Here is a 17,908-nt window from a genome sequence, read left to right on the forward strand (position 1 = left end):
TGTATGTGTAAAGTTTACTAAAGGTTTCTGTGAAAATACTTGTGCATGCACAATCAGGTACATCTTTTGAAGAAGTTGACCGGGAATTCTAAAGGATGCAGCTGATTTAATGTGTTAAACAGGAGCGCTTCTGTCAGGGCAGCATGTTTTGTATTAAGTATGCAATTCTCATAATTGCAGTGTTTGACCCAGAGAACAGTCATGGTGGTGATATTCAAAAAAGGTGTGAAAAGAGTTAAGGGGAAAGGAACAGCAATGTTTGTATAAAATTAAGAGACTTTTATTGACATTGATTTGGAGACATCTTCAGATACAACATCTCTACAAATAAAAAAAACCCTCGGTTGTTTTAAATGCATCTATTACGGGCACAGTAAATTAAAATGTAATTAAGACACAATAAATACAGTTAGGCTAGATTCCAAAGCTATTTTAACAGGGGAATTTGGTTTAAATAAATGTTACACTGAGATCAGGATTATAAACAAGTTAGAGTGGAGTCTGGCTACTAGTGAGAATCCAAATTACCCCATTACCTCCCTACGGCCTATAAGATCTCATAGGTTAGGCCTCCTCCGCATCCCATCGGCCAGCCAATGCCGGCTGGCAACCACAAGGAGGAGGGCCTTCTCAGTAGCGGCCCCGACCCTTTGGAACGAGCTCCCCGTAGAGATCCGCACCCTCTCCACCGTCCAGGCCTTCCGCATAGCCTTGAAGAACTGGCTCGCCCGTCAGGCCTGGGGATAAGGACCATTGCCCCGCCCGAATGTTGTATGCATGTTGTGTATTATTTTATTATGTGTTGTTGTTTTAGTATTGTATTGTTTTGTATTCCCCTCTCCCTGGTTTCTGTGAGCCGCCCTGAGTCCCCTCAGGGAAAAGGGCGGCCTACAAATAAAATCAATTCTAATTCTAATTCTAATTCAAATATCAATATTAAGACCTGTTTTCTTTCATGTAACCAGATGTGTATACTACTAAGCCGCTTAACTGAAAATCTCCATTCTGTTATACCTGTAGTCAAGCTATTACAGCAGCCCCTAAGGAAAGTCCTATTTGATACTAATTCTTCAGACTGCAAATTAAATTCTGGCAAATTTATGCCCACATTCTATTGCTCTCTCGGATAAACAAACACTTAAGACCTGGCCTGTAGGCATTCTGTATCATCAGACACTGAACAAAATTATCCAGAACTGTACTGCATTCTACATTCAGGGGGAGCGTTTCAGCATACGTTTTTTTAGACTGGTATAAAATGGTTCTGAATTCATTATGTTTAGAAAATTCTTACTTTTGACAGCTGAGAACTGATTGCAGCTAGAATACCTATTTCAACAATGTTTCTAGGGCAAAGAAGAGGATGTTTAATCGGAGGCTTCCTGAGGCTTGGTTGAATTTAAAAAAATGTTTTCACCCCCCCGTTTCTCAATGGTGCTTGGTTTGGTGGAACATACGACCAAGTGCTACTTCTCAAAAGTAATAAAACTTTTGAGTTAGCATAAGTTAAGTGATTCATCAACGCCCAATATGCACATCTGCATTTCTTCATCCAAGCTGTCTTTTTCCAACAGGGAAGCAGGAGTCTCCTATTAGTGTCATGTTGAGGCAGCAACAATACAGGTGTCCTGAAGGAGAAGTAGCAGAGAGAATGAGAGGCTGCAGAACCTTCTCCTTTCCACGGTCAAGTACTGTATGCATGTATGAAGGGCTGTTCGTAAAGAACTGGACAAATGACAGTTGGACTGGAATGCTTGAGCAACCACCATCCAAAAGTAAAAAGATAAAAGTTATTCAGTAAAGCTGCAAATGGAGCTAGAAAATCTTCCCCATCTCCCCTCCCCCCTCCCCAAAAGGAGAATGAGGCCAGTGAGAATTGTATCAGGGCTCAGGAAAGGAGTAAACAAAGGAAATATGGCTACTGTGAAACAACACAGAGTGTAAAGGAGGAAAAAGTGGAATTGTCTTTAGCTTATGGCTCAAAGAGGGCAATGAGGATTTCCTCTTCATTTTTGTCAAAAACGTCTGCTCCTAGGGGTGCTTTCACCTTCTTGAAAAGAGATGGAAGGTTTCTGATGTGGACTTCTTTCCTGAATTGTTCTCCTAGGGGCTTCTGCAAGGAAACAAAGATGAATAGGCAAACGATGCATAGAAATATTCCACCAAGAATAGCCTCTGCTAAAATTGTAGAATTTCCTGCCCCCTCACTCCGTGGTGTTATGACCCCCCACATAATTGGGGTGGGTGGGTGCATCTTGTTCCTGTATCCTAGATTGTTCAGCATGTGTTGAATTTAGCTCAGATCAACTTCAAGTCACTCAAAGCCAGAAACAAAATAGCAAATGCTATATATTCTATTGCCGTTAAGCAGAAAGTAGGTAATTAGCCAGGGATGGCCTGGTTCTGGAGAATATTTTGAATCATATAGAATAGTAAAAGCTACATGGTTATATCTCCGTAAGGACCCAATGTTTCTACCATCACAACTTAGGATTTGTGTAACATAAGTCACAACTAATGGGCTGAACACGTAAGCTCTGACATTGGTTAAAGTCAACAGAGGGGAAGAAAAAAAAAACCTGTTTATCCTTCTGAGAAATGAAATGATTTCTCTGTTGCTTGACATCATGCCTTACCCCTATGCAGCCTGCAATTAGGCGTTTGAAATGGTCCTTCCGCCGTTTGTCTGCCGCCTTCTGAAGCGTTATGTTGAGTACTTTGGAATCAAACTGCTCCAGGGAATCTTTCTGGATTTCTGGGACTTGTTCCATCACTGTTTTCAATTCAGCATAGCGTGGACGCTTAAAATAACAAAGAGGAGACTCAGGAGGCACCTTTGCCTGAAGAGAAATGGCTATTTCCAAAAAGGGAATTAACCACTAATGGTATGTTCAGAACTTTGCATCCCACCAAAATGATCCTTGGATTTGGAATGGCATTAAACAGCAAAGATGGCAGCAGACCTGGGACTGGATTATCTCCCCCATTCCTTACCAAAGCTTCATAGATCTGGAAAGCCAAATGGACAAGTGCTGCCATACACCCATCATGTTGTCCATGAACTTGTAACCCTTTCAGTACACTTGTGAAAAACCAGATCACTGCTTCAGGGATCATCATATTCTTTGAGAGCACCTATGGCAGAGAGATTGAAGTGAAGCAAGATGGGGAGAAGGGGCTGAAATTCTGATATCTACCCCTATCTTATTTAATGAAATACCCCTTTATTACATTCACCACTTTGTATCCTTCTAAACTCAATATTGAGGTACCTGCTTGAGCAATGGCCAACAGAGGTGGGTGGTAGTTCTTTGACAGGACAAGGTATCCTTCCAGGAAAGGGATGTGAAGGCTGTAATTAGCAGAGCGGTACAGACATTCTTAGGAAAAAATAAAAAGAAAGTCAGATCAGTTACAGCCTTACAGGATTTTTCTGTCTTATTGTTATGGGGCAGAATTAAGAACTCAAGATGTTTCACGATATATAAGAACTCTTAATGTTTCATGAAGCACAGAAATAATACTTTTGTCAGTTTAATCAAGTAGAAAAAGATGAATCATCCTATTTCCCCACGGAACTAGAATTGGCCACAATATATCCATATCTTGTAAAAAGACGTTATTCATAATAAATGTTTTTCACAAAAGCAGTATCTTTTAAGAGCATATTTGATTGTTTTAAAAGCAGATCTGTGCTGAATATTCTGTGTGTAATTTCTAAGTTTACGGACATTTTTTTTCTACAAGGATCCCAATCTCTCTAGGGCTGCTGGAATATAACTGGTAATGTAATGAGGTTACAGGAGAAAGAATCTTTTTTCTTTTCTTCAAAAACAGAAGAAAGGCCTTGTTGAATCAGGAAAAGAGTGTACAGATAGTCCTTTAAGTTATATTCATTAATTCAGGAACTTCAAAGTTATGATGGCACTGAGAAAAAGGATTTATGACTGATTCTCAAAAGTTCTAGCCTGCATTGCCTGCAGTCATGTGATAAAAATGCGGGCCTGCCTGCATTCAGGATTGCCACCTCATCACACCAGTTTATTTTTGTTATTTTCTTTGTCTAGGAAGAGGCAGGATTCCCAGGCAAGCAGGCCAGTGGTTGAGAGCTATGGGTAGGGTGGCTAATTCTGTGAGTGGGCACTAGGGAGCATGGGGCTTGAGACCGGCAGGTGCTGGGAACAGTGGCGTGGGCCAAGATTGCTGAAGGCCATTGCCAAGGAGTGCTGCTAGCAAGTCCCATGATCCCTAGCTCCCACAGCAACCCCTTGGCCTGTAGCCCTCATCCATTAGTCTGCTTTCCAGGGACTCCTGACTCTTTTTACAATGAAGTCATGTGAAGTCCTCATTTAATGGCTTCCATGTTCCTGTGGTTATGGCAACTGGGACTGCTATGATTTCCACTGCTGAGAGAGATAATCATAGGATGTGACAGTTTATGACTGCATTTATATCTATCTATCTATCTATCTATCTATCTATCTATCTATCATCTATCTATCTATCTATCTATCTAATCCATCTTTCGTCTGTCTGTCTGTCTGCCTACCTACCTACCTACATTCTATCTATCCATCCATCCACCTACCATCCATCATCTATTTTGAACAAAGATGTTCAGAATTGCTCACTTCCTAAATTTATTCTAAAAAAAGGGGGGGGGGCTAAAAGAACAAATTCCCCCAAAGAATGTGAAACAGGAAGAAGTTATTATCAGATATTATATTTTCAAGAGTTAAACTGAACCCTTCAATTCTCACAAATAATATGAAGACAATATTGAACCAGTTTCCTTACCTCTTGTTTCATTAAGCATTTGCCCAATTCAGTGAGCTCAGAGCTGGCTGATGGAGTCACCTCTGTGGACATCATCTCCTCATCTATCAGGGAAAATAATGTGAACAAGATTCATTACTAATTCATTACTAACCATATCTCGATCAGAATATCTGTTCCTTGAACAAGGCACAGATGTATCAAAAATGCTGGCCGGACACACACAGAAATGTATTTCTTCACAATTCCATTTATCTTGAAGTCACAGTACCAGAAAGTGTCAAGAGGTGGCAGATGACCTAAAGAACAGCAAGCCGAAATATGAATCTTCGGGGATAATCAATCTGAGAAAAAACCTGCAGTGAAGAAATACTATTCTTGGAGTCATGGATAATTAAGATTCTTACATCCATTTTTGGGCTGGGATATTGTGTCACTGATTCCTGAAGTATGGCTTTGATTCCTTGCTAACAATTAAACTACTGGTGGTTAGCAATTCCAAAGGTATTTATAGAACAAGGAGAATAATCTTATTTTTTAAAGTAAGTTAGTCACAAAAATTTTATACATGTAGGACCAATTCAATTCAAATCTCAAGGGCAGCAGAATGACCAAAACTTTTACCTACCATCTCCATCTGCAGTAACTGTATTATTCTGCTCAGCACCTTTTTTTGACACACAGCAAACAGCTATAAATACATCAAAAGAAGATAAATATCAGAGTCAATGAGACACAATGCCTTCCTTTCAAGAATTCCTTTCAATATCATTTAATTTTTATTTTGCAAAACTTTGAAATTTATCTTACACTGGAAAATCTCAGTTCATTTAAAAAAAAGGAATGCTATCCTTTTTTATATTAAGTGAATAACATAAAATGTGATCACTAAGCCTCCTCTGATATCACCATGGTTAAGAGCAAGGAATTCCAAGTGTTCAAGTGATTTGGACACAATAGTCAAATGATAAAAGCCAAGGAGGAAGGAATAAGGCCAGACTCTACATGAATGTATATTTTGAGAAATTCCTTATTAAACTATCACACACTGCAGGACATACTTTCAAACAATTTTGATCTGGTATTTAGCAGCTGAGAATATGCTGTAGAAAATGGCTGTTCTTTTCTTGTTATTTATTTGTCATTATCAATCTTTTCATCCTGGAGATCAAGATCCAAGTACAATGATTGAAAATAATTAGGCCTATCTTATTAACCTACCGCTGATAAAGGAACTTCTTGATGAGATGAGCAAGAGCATTTTTGAAAATAAAAGAAAAATAGCAAATACTTATATAATCTGGTAGTTGTCAAGTATTGTAATATCTAAATTCCTGTAAAAACTGCGAATAGCATTCCCCCCACTTAAGGAGATGTATCCATATATTACTCATTTCACCCACCAATTAGATCCATAACTTCTCGGGTGAGCAGTCTAACAAGCTGCTCTTCCAACATCTCTTGAGATTCTGGATTGTCATCTACTGCATCTTCATCACTGTTCAAAAATAAAGGAAACAGATTTTAGGATGGCAACAGAAATCTGAGAGGCACAACAGATGCTGACTATTATCATATTACCAAGACTAAAATATTAATGAAATATGGTTCATCTGATCCATATGGTGATGCCCAGCCTGTTCTAAAGGAGATTGCAATAGGCTCAAGATCATAGCTTTGCGATATAATATCAGCAACATTGTGGCATAAAATATTTTGTTATTTTTTAAAAAAATTCAACTTGTTAAAATTTAACTGACAGGTAGGTTGCTGTCTAGGAGTAGCCACCAAGTGAAACAATCCTTTCCATTTTTTAAAAATGCTGATCTGTTTTTAAATCAATTCAGAAGGCAGGTTCAAACCTTTAAAAGTTCTAAATTGGGAATGAGGTAATCAAACATCTTCCAAATGAGTCGTTCAGGTAAGTCAATGTGTTGATAATCTTCTGGGGTTCCACAATCACAGATTAGACAGAACATAATTAGGGGAAAGCTTCTGCATTATTCCACCTTAGTTTTGAGTAATTCAGCAAGAACGTCTTGTCCAATGCCAAAAGTCCTCTTGTTTAAGCCTTAGACTTACCATACCAAACTCCGCTGATTGATAACTTGCCATTTCTGAGACAGCCTCTGGCAAAAAAAAAAAAGCAACATGACATAAAGGATTTCAATGATAAGGTGTATGCTTGGAGTTTTGTATGATCTACATGAAATCATTTTAAACTCAAGTGACAGATCAAATTGAATTCAGTGACCTGTTCATGCTATGACAGGTTATCAAAGTTACCTAATTCATTCTCCTTTGGCTGTGCTCTATTCTTTACAAGAGTTATAATAAGCACTGAAATCTTTATAAAACATCTCACTCAGCTGCATTTTTTCAGAGTTTTAAGTATTTTGGAGGTTAGTTTTATATACCTATGAATTTCACTGGGTATCCCAGTGGCCGACACTTCTCAATTTACTCTGTTTTATAGGGCATAAAGATGATATCAAATTCCACGTAAAACTTATCCAGAAGTTTAAGGTCCAAGAGAGAAAACCACTTGCTATTACTGATATCTCCAGTACAGAGTCTATTCTTAGTACCTGTTATGAACAACAGTTCAATACTGTTTTCAATACAATATATTTCTGGGTTGCCAAAAACTCTCAAGTATACTATAAGGAGGTAACAAAGGCTAAAATATTATAAATCAATAAGGAATGCATCCCAAATTAAGTTTGGGATCATCTTAAATCCTCACCAAGATCTGTTTCTATAAACTAAAGCTTTGAGCAATAGTATCTATTAACATAAAGATGTGGGGAGTATGCATTCTGTGATTGGGTTTGGGTCATTCCTAATGATATGCAAAAATATCTCTAGGAATTTTGCCACAACATCACATCTAGCAAAATCCTTTGCTTAAAAGATGCTTTCAAGCATAATAGTGCTTGACAAGTACAAGGAAACTGAGAACAGATGTGATCTTGGTTTTTTTCTAACTAATTTAGCATTTTCAAACTTTCATCGCAAAAACTCACTCTTTCAGTATTCTCAGACACAGTATTTTGTTCTTACCATATGTAGGTAGGTGAACAGAGGTCCAAGTATAGGGCAGATCAAAGATTCATAGTGTTCAGGTGGGCAGGAGACAACCAAAGGTTTCACAAAAACACCTTGCATGAAACTAGTTAAAGAAGTGGAGCAGCACAAATACACATCTATATTTCCCCCACGGAAAACCATTAGATTCATCCAGTCATGGCAATTTCTGCTCTTGAACTGATAATTTTGCTCCCAGATACCTCAGAACAGGCAGATGCACTCATCTCTGAATTTTTAATAGATCTGATTTTTTCCAGCACCCCTCCCCCAAAAGACATTAGATTCTCAAGGAAAGAATGAGAGAAATCTAATTTAGAAATCTAAATCAGGATTTTACAATGCACTGATATGGCCATAGTCCACTAGAGGCATCATGTAACAAAATGCAGTACATTATTTTAAGTGTAGGATGAAACAGCTATTAAGACCACACTTGCCTTAGTAGACTACAAGTTCTACAAGTCTGATTTAAATGGGATCTCTCTTTCCTTTTGGACAGTGAAAAACATTGGATCAATGGATGCAGATGTTTAGTAGGATCTACCCGCTGAACATCTGAATCTGTTGAATCGTGTTAGAATCACAGAAATGTCTGCTTTCATTCTGAGCTATTCAAATAGTTTAAAAACCTTGGGAGGCATATACCTTTATATTCTATTCTGATACAAGTAGTCCTCAACTTGTAACAGTTCATTTAGTGACTGTTCAAAGTTACTACAGCACTGAAAAAAGTGACATGATTATTTTTCACACTTACAACTGTTGTGACATTCCCATGGTCATGTGATCAAAATTCGAACACCTGGCAACTGACTCATGTTTGTGATAGTTGCAGTGTCCCGGGGTCATGCAATCACCTTTTACGACCTTCTAACAAGCAAAGTCAATTGGGAAGCTAGATTCACTTTACAACCGTGTGGCTAACTTAACAACTGCAGTGAGTCACTTAACAACCATGGCAAGAAAGGTCATAAAATGGGGCAAAATTTAACAACCATCTCACTTAGCAAAATAAATTTTGGGCTCATTTGCAGTCGTAAATTGAGGACTATCTGTACTATCTAGATTGCTTTTAGTATTTTTTTTTAACTAATTAGATCTACAATCTATAATGAATCTGGTCTGTTGCCGAAAAAGGGGTCCTAATTAAGAACAAGACTCAAGCTGGGACATTGTATGGAAATCAGAACAAATTTGGAAGGAGAACTATAAACAAAAACCAGGCAAAGGATACGAAGCATAGGGCGCAGTCTGTAGTCAGGAATATTGTCCAGATTGATGAAGGCTGAGTTGAGGAGCTCAGCTGCTAGACCCTCAACAACATAGAAATCTTGCTGCATGGATGAGCCAGCACTACCCAGAATGTGGAAACTGCAATTCAAAAAGCACAGTCTAGGAGAGCCAAAAGGTACTCTGCTTCAAAAAACTTCCTTGTACTTTATCCGTGCAAAACAAAATTGGCATTTTGGATCAGGCCAATTTCCATCTAGCCCATCTACATTCCTTTCTCTTTATAGCCGTTACAAGAACATACAAATCCAGCTGGGTCAAACAAAGATCTTCCTTGTCCCATACTGGAAAAGTAGTAGAATGTCCACAGGTGAGGTAACATAGCATTATGGAAAATCTATAGATTTCTTACCAGTTGTCATAGAGTGTACAGAAGAACCCCTGCATCCTTTCTAAGACTGTTTTGTAAACAGGAGAATCATAAAGTTCCAGCAAAGGCTGGGGGAGACCTAACAAAAGAGGAAATACTATCAGTGGAGAGATTCATGTCCTCAGGCAGTGACCTGAGCAGTTCTGGCTACCAAAAGCACAAATTTACTTGTGGATGTTTGGAGTGGGTCAATTTGGAGCATGAATGCTTTTAATTTAAAAGTTGAGAGAAACAGCAGTAAAAATGTGATGTTTTCAGAGAGTAGTTATAAGCAAAACAATATTTTTCATGATTATTTTTACAAAATAACTAATTATAATCATGCTCGTGCAGACTTCTACCTGCTTGGAAACTAATGTAATTCACGATGCACTGAAATCCAAATAAATTTAGAGCAGAAGTATCCTCCAAACATAATATCTGTGTAATGTAAATAAATCTTTCCAGTCCGCATTATAAACTTTATATAATAAAAATTATTTGCAAAACAGAAGTAGCTTCAGATCCTTAACCCATGTACAATTAACTTGTTTAACAGAATGTATAGGTATACCATAAATATTTTGAAACAACACTTTTGTGTGTTGAGTTTTTTGAACACTGATCAAGTCAAATTATTTAGCAATTTCCACCTTATTTGTTAAAACAGATGGGGAGCTGGTATCGAATAAACACAATTTAAAAAATACTTTGACTAGGGATAAGCAAGTTGTAAACCATGTCCTTCATGAGGGGGCGGGGATAGGTGTTTTCTACGCAAACAGTGTTAATCCCCCGGAAGTTAATTCTCAGTCTCAACCCCCCCCTCCATCTTTCTTCTCTTTGAAGAGAAGGGGGGCTTCTATTTTTGACTTGGCTGGTTGGATAGAGCCCCACTCTAAATTGGCATTGATGTATTTCCTTAATTCCAGCATTTCTTTAGTGGTCATGGAGTACATCTTAGGCTTCGGTAATTTTGCCCTAGGCATGAACTTTATTGCACAGTCGGTGGGTCGGTGAGAAGGGAGATAATTATAATCTTCCTCACTAAAAACTCTTCCAAGTCCCAGTACTCTTTTGATATTTACTGGATGCCTGGAAGTTTAGTGTCTACTGCAGGAGCTGCAGGCTCTGGATTGTCTGCTTTGAGGGGCTTGATGGTCCCCGGATGGCCTTCTGGCTTCATGGGGGGTAACGGCCAATGCCTAGGGTCAACTTTTGATAGCTGTCACATGCTGATAATGTTCATTTCTTTGCTACAGGCGTTTATGTGACTTTGGTGCAAATGGACTCCAGCAGTTTTCTCTGTAAAATTATTTTGCCAGTAGGCAAGAATAAATAGAAACACTCCTGAGAAAACCAGACAGAGCTATAAATATATGAGGGGAGCTTGGCTTTGGTTTGAAAGGAAAGAACATCCCTCCAAAGGTCTTGGGGTGGAGATCATTAAAGGCCGACATGACTATCAGCTGTTCTAGTCTGTCAGTGTCCTAACTGCAAGAAGAGACCCTATAGAAAATGAGTAGACATTGTTGTCCATGCAAAGATGAATCAAGGACTCACCGTTTTGCTAGACCAGTTTCTCCAGTTTTGATAACCAGTATAAATTTGCTAAATCTCTTCCTGTATAAAATCCAAATATAATACAAAATGGCAAGCAAGAATAGCAGTTTAGAGAAGTCAAGTTCAGGCTGAGTTTGGAAGGAAAAGTCAGGATTTAAACTTGAATTCTAAAAAACCTGAAAGTCAGTAAAGGTCATGTAAAGTACGGCAAAACCTTGATTCAACAGGGCCTTGTTTAGCGGACATGAGATACAATGGACTACAATGTAGTCTGAATGAGGTATTTTTGCTAAATTGTATTTAGTTCTTTTGCATAAATTTATCATTTGCATACTAATATCATCATGCAAGAGATCTATATCATCCCAAATGATGTATTTTGCACTGGTTATAAGGTAGCATCACAAATGATGCACTTTCAGTTTCTACGGATGTCCCCTTTCCTCAAAAGGTCCATTCAACAGAGGCCTTATTGCATGTGGTAACTGTGCTTGGATGACCTGGAGAAGGTGTAGGTGGATTAGTTAGATTGTGTTGCACTTGAAAGCAAGGAAAGCAGTGTTGGGGAAGACAGGGGCACATTTTTGTCATATTTGCCTTGCCAGACCATCTAAAATTTGTTTCATTCAAAACAGAAGAAAATCAGAGGCTCTGGGTTTTAGTTTGAATGGACAATAATTTACTCCAATTTGGGCCACCTTAATACTCGACTTACAACCATTCATTAAGTGACTGTTCAAAGTTACAACACCACCAAAACATCTAACTTATGACTGTTTTTCACACTTATGACTGACTGTTCGACATCCCCATGGTCAGGTGATCAAAATTTGCCTGCATGGCACCTGACTCATATTTGTGACAGTTGCAGTGTCCAGGGTTCACCTTTTACAACCTTCTGACAAGCTGAGTGAATGGGGACGTCAGATTCACTTAAATGTAACACTTAACTTTGCTAATTTAATCACTGCAGTGATTCACTTAACAACTATCTCAAGAAAGATAATAAAATGGGGCAAAACTCGCTTAACTGTCTCTTAGCAATAGCAATTTGGGGCTCAATTATGATCGTTAAGTCGAGGAATACCTGTACTAAATGACATTTCCACTCTGGGCTTTCCTGTAAGCAGCAGCTACTTACCAAGGATGGCATTCTTCTCCACTTCCAGCATATCAAAGGCCTTTGCAAAGGTATCTCCCAATTTAGCCACCATCTCTGGCATATACAAATTGTTGTGGGTCCTGGAAGAAAATGTGATATTTTACAATCACAAGTTGAATCTAACAGTTACCCTGACAGTGGAAGTCCGGATTCAGCTTGTAAACAGCTCCTGTATCTGGTGAGGAGGAAGGTGAGACCAAGCACTTGTGCATGGGATCCCCCTTCCTTGCCAATAAAAAACACCCTTGCCTTGGGCACATGGAGAAATCTCCAGTTTGTGTGGAGGATTCATGTTACTCCAGACAACATTTTGCTCCAATTTGCCTGGCCTTGGCCCTCTGAAGCGCTGGCTGCAAGGACCCATGCAGGTCACACTGCCTCCCTAAGGATGGGTCACGGTGCCTAGAATGGCAGGCGGCTCTGACAGAATGCAGCAGCTTATGAATACGCTCACATGCTACAAGCAACGTTGTGGCAGAAAGATGCCCCCCCTGAAAGGCAGGACAACTCTGTGTTAACCACACCATGCTGCCAGGGAAGAACCTCCATTCAGCCTAGGGTGACGTCTTTCTTGCCATCCAGGCTAAAGAGGGACCCTCAGCAGCTGGATGGACCATCTGAGTGGGGAGGAAGGGTCTCTGTCTCACCTACCTCTCTCCTTTTGAGACCTCAGACCTCCACTCAGGGCTTCGGTAACTGCACACAGCACAAATTCTGCAGCCAAGGGGCCCAACAGCCTTCGCCAAAACTGCCTCTGTGCCTGCTGCTAGAGGCGATCAAGGGTAACTCAGACTGTTCCCCCTAGAGCAGCAATCCCCCAAAGTAAGAGGGTGCAGGGCAAGAAAGGACTGGGTCGTTGGGTGGCAGGGGCAGGCCTCTCAATTGCTCTCCAGAGTCTCAGCTGTCATTTTTAGAAGTCTCTAAAAGAAGTCTCTATACTTGTGAAGAAACGGGACCAAAGTGAAACCAATTGCAGCGATGTCTGCCTGAGCTTGCAGAGGGCCTGGAACAATAGTTCTGAGGTGTGAACTGCCCATTCATTTCAAAGGGTGCTAACAGAGGCTGCAAGAAAGGAGAAGCATCACATTATGAAGAGAGAGTGACTATTTCTTTTGGTTAAGCCTTTAAGCACTAAAGTAGGGGCTTAAAATCATATTGCATTAGATAAAATGGCTTTTAAGCCAAAACTTTCTTTAAAAAAAGATAGATAGGTCTATGGAGATTCTCAGTCATCAGGTCATGGTTGCCCCAAAGGTGCTTTTTTTCAAGAGGCAACTGGACTTTCTGGTTTTTCTCTGAAGACATTTTGCTTCTCATGCAAGAAGCTTCTTCAACTCTGGAGAAGTGAAACATCTTCAAAGAAAAACCAGAAAGCCCAGTTGCCTCTTGAAAAAAGCACTTTTGGGATAAAGATAGAATAGGGTTTCCAAACTTGTGGAACTAATCAACATTAGATTGGGCAGCATTGTAGTGTGAGTAACACTGCCTGCATTGGCATAAAACAATACATCCTGCTCAAAGCTCACTGGTAAAGCTATCCTCACAAGAGTATTGCTCTAGGGAAAATTGGAGGAGGGAGAGGTATGAAGAAAAAGCTCTCATCCTTAGATTTTTTTTGGGGGGGAAGTCCTTAACGCCTTCCAGATTGGTGATAAGGGACACTTCTCTGTTATGGATATGGGTGGTTCCTTGGACAGCTTTCTCTTGGTCAGGTTTGGGTTATCATATATTTTAATGTTATATGGTATTGCTTTTAGACTGTAAACTGCTTTGAGCTTCACTGGATGGAACAGCATATACTGTTGCAAATAAGCATGTAAACCATCTTAGGTCCTAGAGGACAGGAGGGATGTAAACCTGGTAAATAAATCCGTAAGATACAGGAGTTTGTCATAGATTAAGTAAAATGTGTCAGGGACAATTTATGGTCTCACGAATCTCTGTTACTTCTGGAGATGAAGAATGCCAAAGAGCTGAAAACATATTTTTAATGTTCTGTCAATGTGACTGACCACAACTTAATGCAGTCAATATTTTCAAACATATACTGGAATCAAAATGGCATGAGTGTGTCTGTGTGTATGATATTTTAAATATGAAAAATTGATACTCAAAAAGTTTTGTTATCTGAAATAAGAGTGAAAGCTGATGCATTAGCTCCTGGGGAAAGCAAAAGAACAGACACTGAAAGATGCCTTTCAGTGACCTGCAAATTCTTTTCCCATACTAGGCAGCACTCAGTGGATTATCTATTAAATTTGTAAGCATGGCAGTGAACATTTTGGCAATGCCATCAATGCCAATTTACTTGATGTGTTTACATGCCCCCAAATTGTGTCGGAAATGATTATGACACCACTTTGGATGTTTGGATATTTATCAAGATCACATATACAATGCCATTTTAAAATGTGTAATCTTGCTTGGAAAACATTTCCTTATCCTTTTTATAGTAGCCTGACCCAGCTGCACAATCTTGCTGACCCCTTAAAATACCCTCTCCTGTTCCTCATCCAGTCTCCTCCGTTGCCCTCTTCCCTTTTGTTCCTGCATCTTCATAATATCAGAATGGTGGCTGCAGGAAGGAAAATCAGGGTAAAAGAGTTAGATTGCCTATGCAGGTTACTTAAAGAATAATTTGCATGGTGACCACACAACAATTCTGCATCTGCATGCATGTGATTTGATTTTCTGGCAGGCTATAAAAATTAGGCCTAGGGGGAGATTGTTGCTATAGAAGATTCTATGAGCTCTGGGTAACAGGTCCAAGTAACCGTTAATTTGGCCAATAAAGTTCTAACTAAAAGCTAGGGCACTCAAATCTGAAGCAGATGTGCTTTGGATCTGACATGAGTATCTCTGCTATACAGGTAGTCCCCACTTAATGGCCACTTGTTCAGCGATCACTCAAAGTTATGAAAGCACTGAATGACGGGTCTTATGACAGAAGTTCAAAACTGCAGTTGTCACAGCATCATGTGACCACTATTTGTAACCTTCTTTGCTGGTTTCCATCAAGCAAAATCAATGGGGGAACTGGCAGGGAAGTGACAAGCCGTGATCACGGGACATCACACTTAATAACCGTGCTTGATTCCTTTAATGGCTGCAACTGAAACTGTGATTGTAAGTCATTATAGTCATCCATCTTTTCAATTTACAACCACCTTGCTTAGTGATGGAATTCTGTTCCCAACTGTTGTCATTAAGTGAGGAGTACCTGTACCTCTTGGTAGCTCTGTAAAGGAGAGGCAACCTTTCCTTGGCTCAACCATAGCTATGTAGGGTCACAGATATGCGCACATGAGAAACAGAAATCAATCATGTGTTAATTAATTACTTAATTCAGCTGAGCATTTTCTTGAGCCTGGGTACTACATACAAGCCCAAGAAAAGGTGTGGTCCCTTTATGAGCTGTTAACATGTATAGTGAAGGTTCCATTCTGGAATGGAAGCATCTCTACTTGCTTCATGTCCAAATGCTGCATTAGCTCTCAAACTAGCAAAATAAAGCATGCAATAAGACAGCAATAACAAAACTATAAGGTGTATTCGAAATAATGAATTACTAATGATACGTTTTCTTCAGACCACAGAAAATGAAAAGACCCGAAAAACACCCAACAAGATGTGAATAAGCAGCCAACACAACAGTTCAACTAAAAACAACATTTGTTGCATCACAGTAGATTCCCTAAATAAAAAAGCCTTCATTGAGTGCAGCTTTGTGACGTGTATACAGTTACACTATTCTCTACCAATGACACAGCTGTGGAAGTTTTATATTAATATTTCTCCTTTTTGCAAATGTATTCACTTGTCACACAGAACACAAATTTCCATGTGAGAAATCCAAAGCAGAGCCATTTATTTAATTCTGCTATTCAAGAGAAAGTGATTTATGCTGGGAACAAGTTGTGGACAAACAGTTTACCTCCACAAAAGCCACCAAGAAACAGATACGAGGCATTTAAATGAAAGAAGATAAATGCCTCTGTAATTTAATTATGTAAAAAAAAAGCTGACATAATGAGAATGCAATGCTTCTAAATAGGGATAAAAACAAATTCTGAAAGAAGGCGGCTCTAGCTCAAACTATTTCTTTTTGCATTAGTTCTGTACTTATAGGGGGCCTTCTTTATAAAAGAATACATTATCAGGACACAAAATGATACAAAAGTTTTAGCATGAAAGGGTCTATTCTAACATATTTGAAGTTTCCCAATTTAACACGTCTAAGATACATTTTTTTTTACAAACATATAGGGGCCCATATTGCTTATTTCCTACAAACTGAGACAGTCAGGAATACTGAGTTTTGCTTGTACTTTGTACCCTATAGTTACTGTGAATGATTATGCATCCTAGTTAGTGGGATGTAGGCAACAACATGTTAGTTAAGACAGATAAATTAGTTATTCTAGCTTTCATAGAGAAGTATAAATATATTTCGAACAAAAACTGCCTTTGACTGCGCTTGTGAAAAAAAGTGTTGAATCTGACCACTACTTCATCCTTATAGTTAACAGAAAATGCTGTCTGTGCCATGGGTCCAACTAAGAATGGTAATCTAATGCATACTTGCTTATTTTACTAAAATTTATTATATTAGAGCTACTATGGACAGCAACACCCAATGTTCCTGCTCACCTCAGTTGGCAAGATGTAGATGATTACAACTTGGATTGTACAAGATATTCATGGTAGAGGATGTCAATGAATACATGTTAAGGAACAAAAATGGTATGTCCCATTTTTGTGAACCAAGGCAAGGTTTAAATTTAATTATAAATAAAATAATTAATGTATATCAAATAATTTGAACTAGTATCATCTAGGTTGTTTGGTATATACCCTATTTTCCTGAAAATAAAACCTTGCCGGATAAGCCCAATTGGGCTTTTGAGCGCATGTGCTAAAATAAGCCTTCTCCAGAAAATAAGCCCTCCCCCCAAAATACTGCAACACAGCAGCAGCCATGAGATGATCACGCTCGCCACCTCCTGCATCTCAAAAATAATAAGACCTCCCTGAAAACAAGGCCAAGTACTTATTTGGGAGGTCAAAAGAAAATAATTTGGGAGGTCAAAAGAAAATATCTTATTTTTGGGGAAACACGGTATGAAAATAGGAATTAATTGATTAGTGAAAATGTATGTTATATGAATCAGGGCATAGTTTTAAGGAAAAATGAATGGAGGCTAACCCAAATAACATTAACTCCCAAAATTGTTCTGCTACAATGAATGAATGGGGACAAGTACTGAAAATATGATTAGATCATTTGGCGATCCAATAATGAATAGTAAAGGTGATAATTTGGTATCTGTTTAGAAAAAAATCTGCTTCAAATATGCAGTTTATACTTAAGTCTATTCTTATGGAAAGATTAAAATAATTGGTAATTACAGGCCCTGAAAGATCCTTCAGTTATATCTTTTCAGATGCCATCATGCTGAATTCAGTAAGGCTTGATTCTGAGAGAGTATACAGCAGGCAGAGTTTTTATTCTCAAACTGTAATAGGTACATATGCAAAACTGACGCCACCAGGAGCCACCATTTTGAGATCAGTTCTCAAAGACTATTTATCCTTCACTTTAAAAAGGCTGTGCCTGACACAGCAGCTCCCCTTTCACTCCAATACAGGCAAAAAAGGAAGTACACAAGCTAATACTA

At 38.8% G+C, this 17,908-nt stretch overlaps 1 protein-coding gene across 2 annotated transcripts in view; it reads right to left on the reverse strand.

The window, feature by feature from the left end:
* Positions 1-1,014: 1,014 nt before the first annotated feature.
* Positions 1,015-17,908, reverse strand: part of XPO5 (exportin 5) — a 42,813-nt gene continuing 25,919 nt past the window's right edge. Inside the window, exons 21-33 of one of the 2 annotated variants that reach the window (XM_032217078.1) lie at positions 12,210-12,310; positions 9,509-9,605; positions 9,101-9,237; positions 7,840-7,937; positions 6,859-6,905; positions 6,180-6,274; positions 5,405-5,467; positions 4,798-4,880; positions 3,273-3,380; positions 2,995-3,135; positions 2,637-2,801; positions 2,048-2,113; positions 1,015-1,628 (exon numbers count right to left, since the gene is read on the reverse strand). In XM_032217078.1, the coding sequence (XP_032072969.1) occupies positions 1,599-1,628; positions 2,048-2,113; positions 2,637-2,801; positions 2,995-3,135; positions 3,273-3,380; positions 4,798-4,880; positions 5,405-5,467; positions 6,180-6,274; positions 6,859-6,905; positions 7,840-7,937; positions 9,101-9,237; positions 9,509-9,605; positions 12,210-12,310 (1,231 nt within the window). In that variant the 3' untranslated portion in view covers positions 1,015-1,598. Of the gene's footprint in view, positions 2,114-2,636; positions 2,802-2,994; positions 3,136-3,272; positions 3,381-4,797; positions 4,881-5,404; positions 5,468-6,179; positions 6,275-6,858; positions 6,906-7,839; positions 7,938-9,100; positions 9,238-9,508; positions 9,606-12,209; positions 12,311-17,908 lie in introns of both variants that reach the window. The other variant, XM_032217077.1, reaches the window with a different exon arrangement.

Source organism: Thamnophis elegans, chromosome 4, assembly GCF_009769535.1.
Source record: "Thamnophis elegans isolate rThaEle1 chromosome 4, rThaEle1.pri, whole genome shotgun sequence".
Classification (NCBI taxonomy): Eukaryota; Metazoa; Chordata; class Lepidosauria; order Squamata; family Colubridae; genus Thamnophis; species Thamnophis elegans.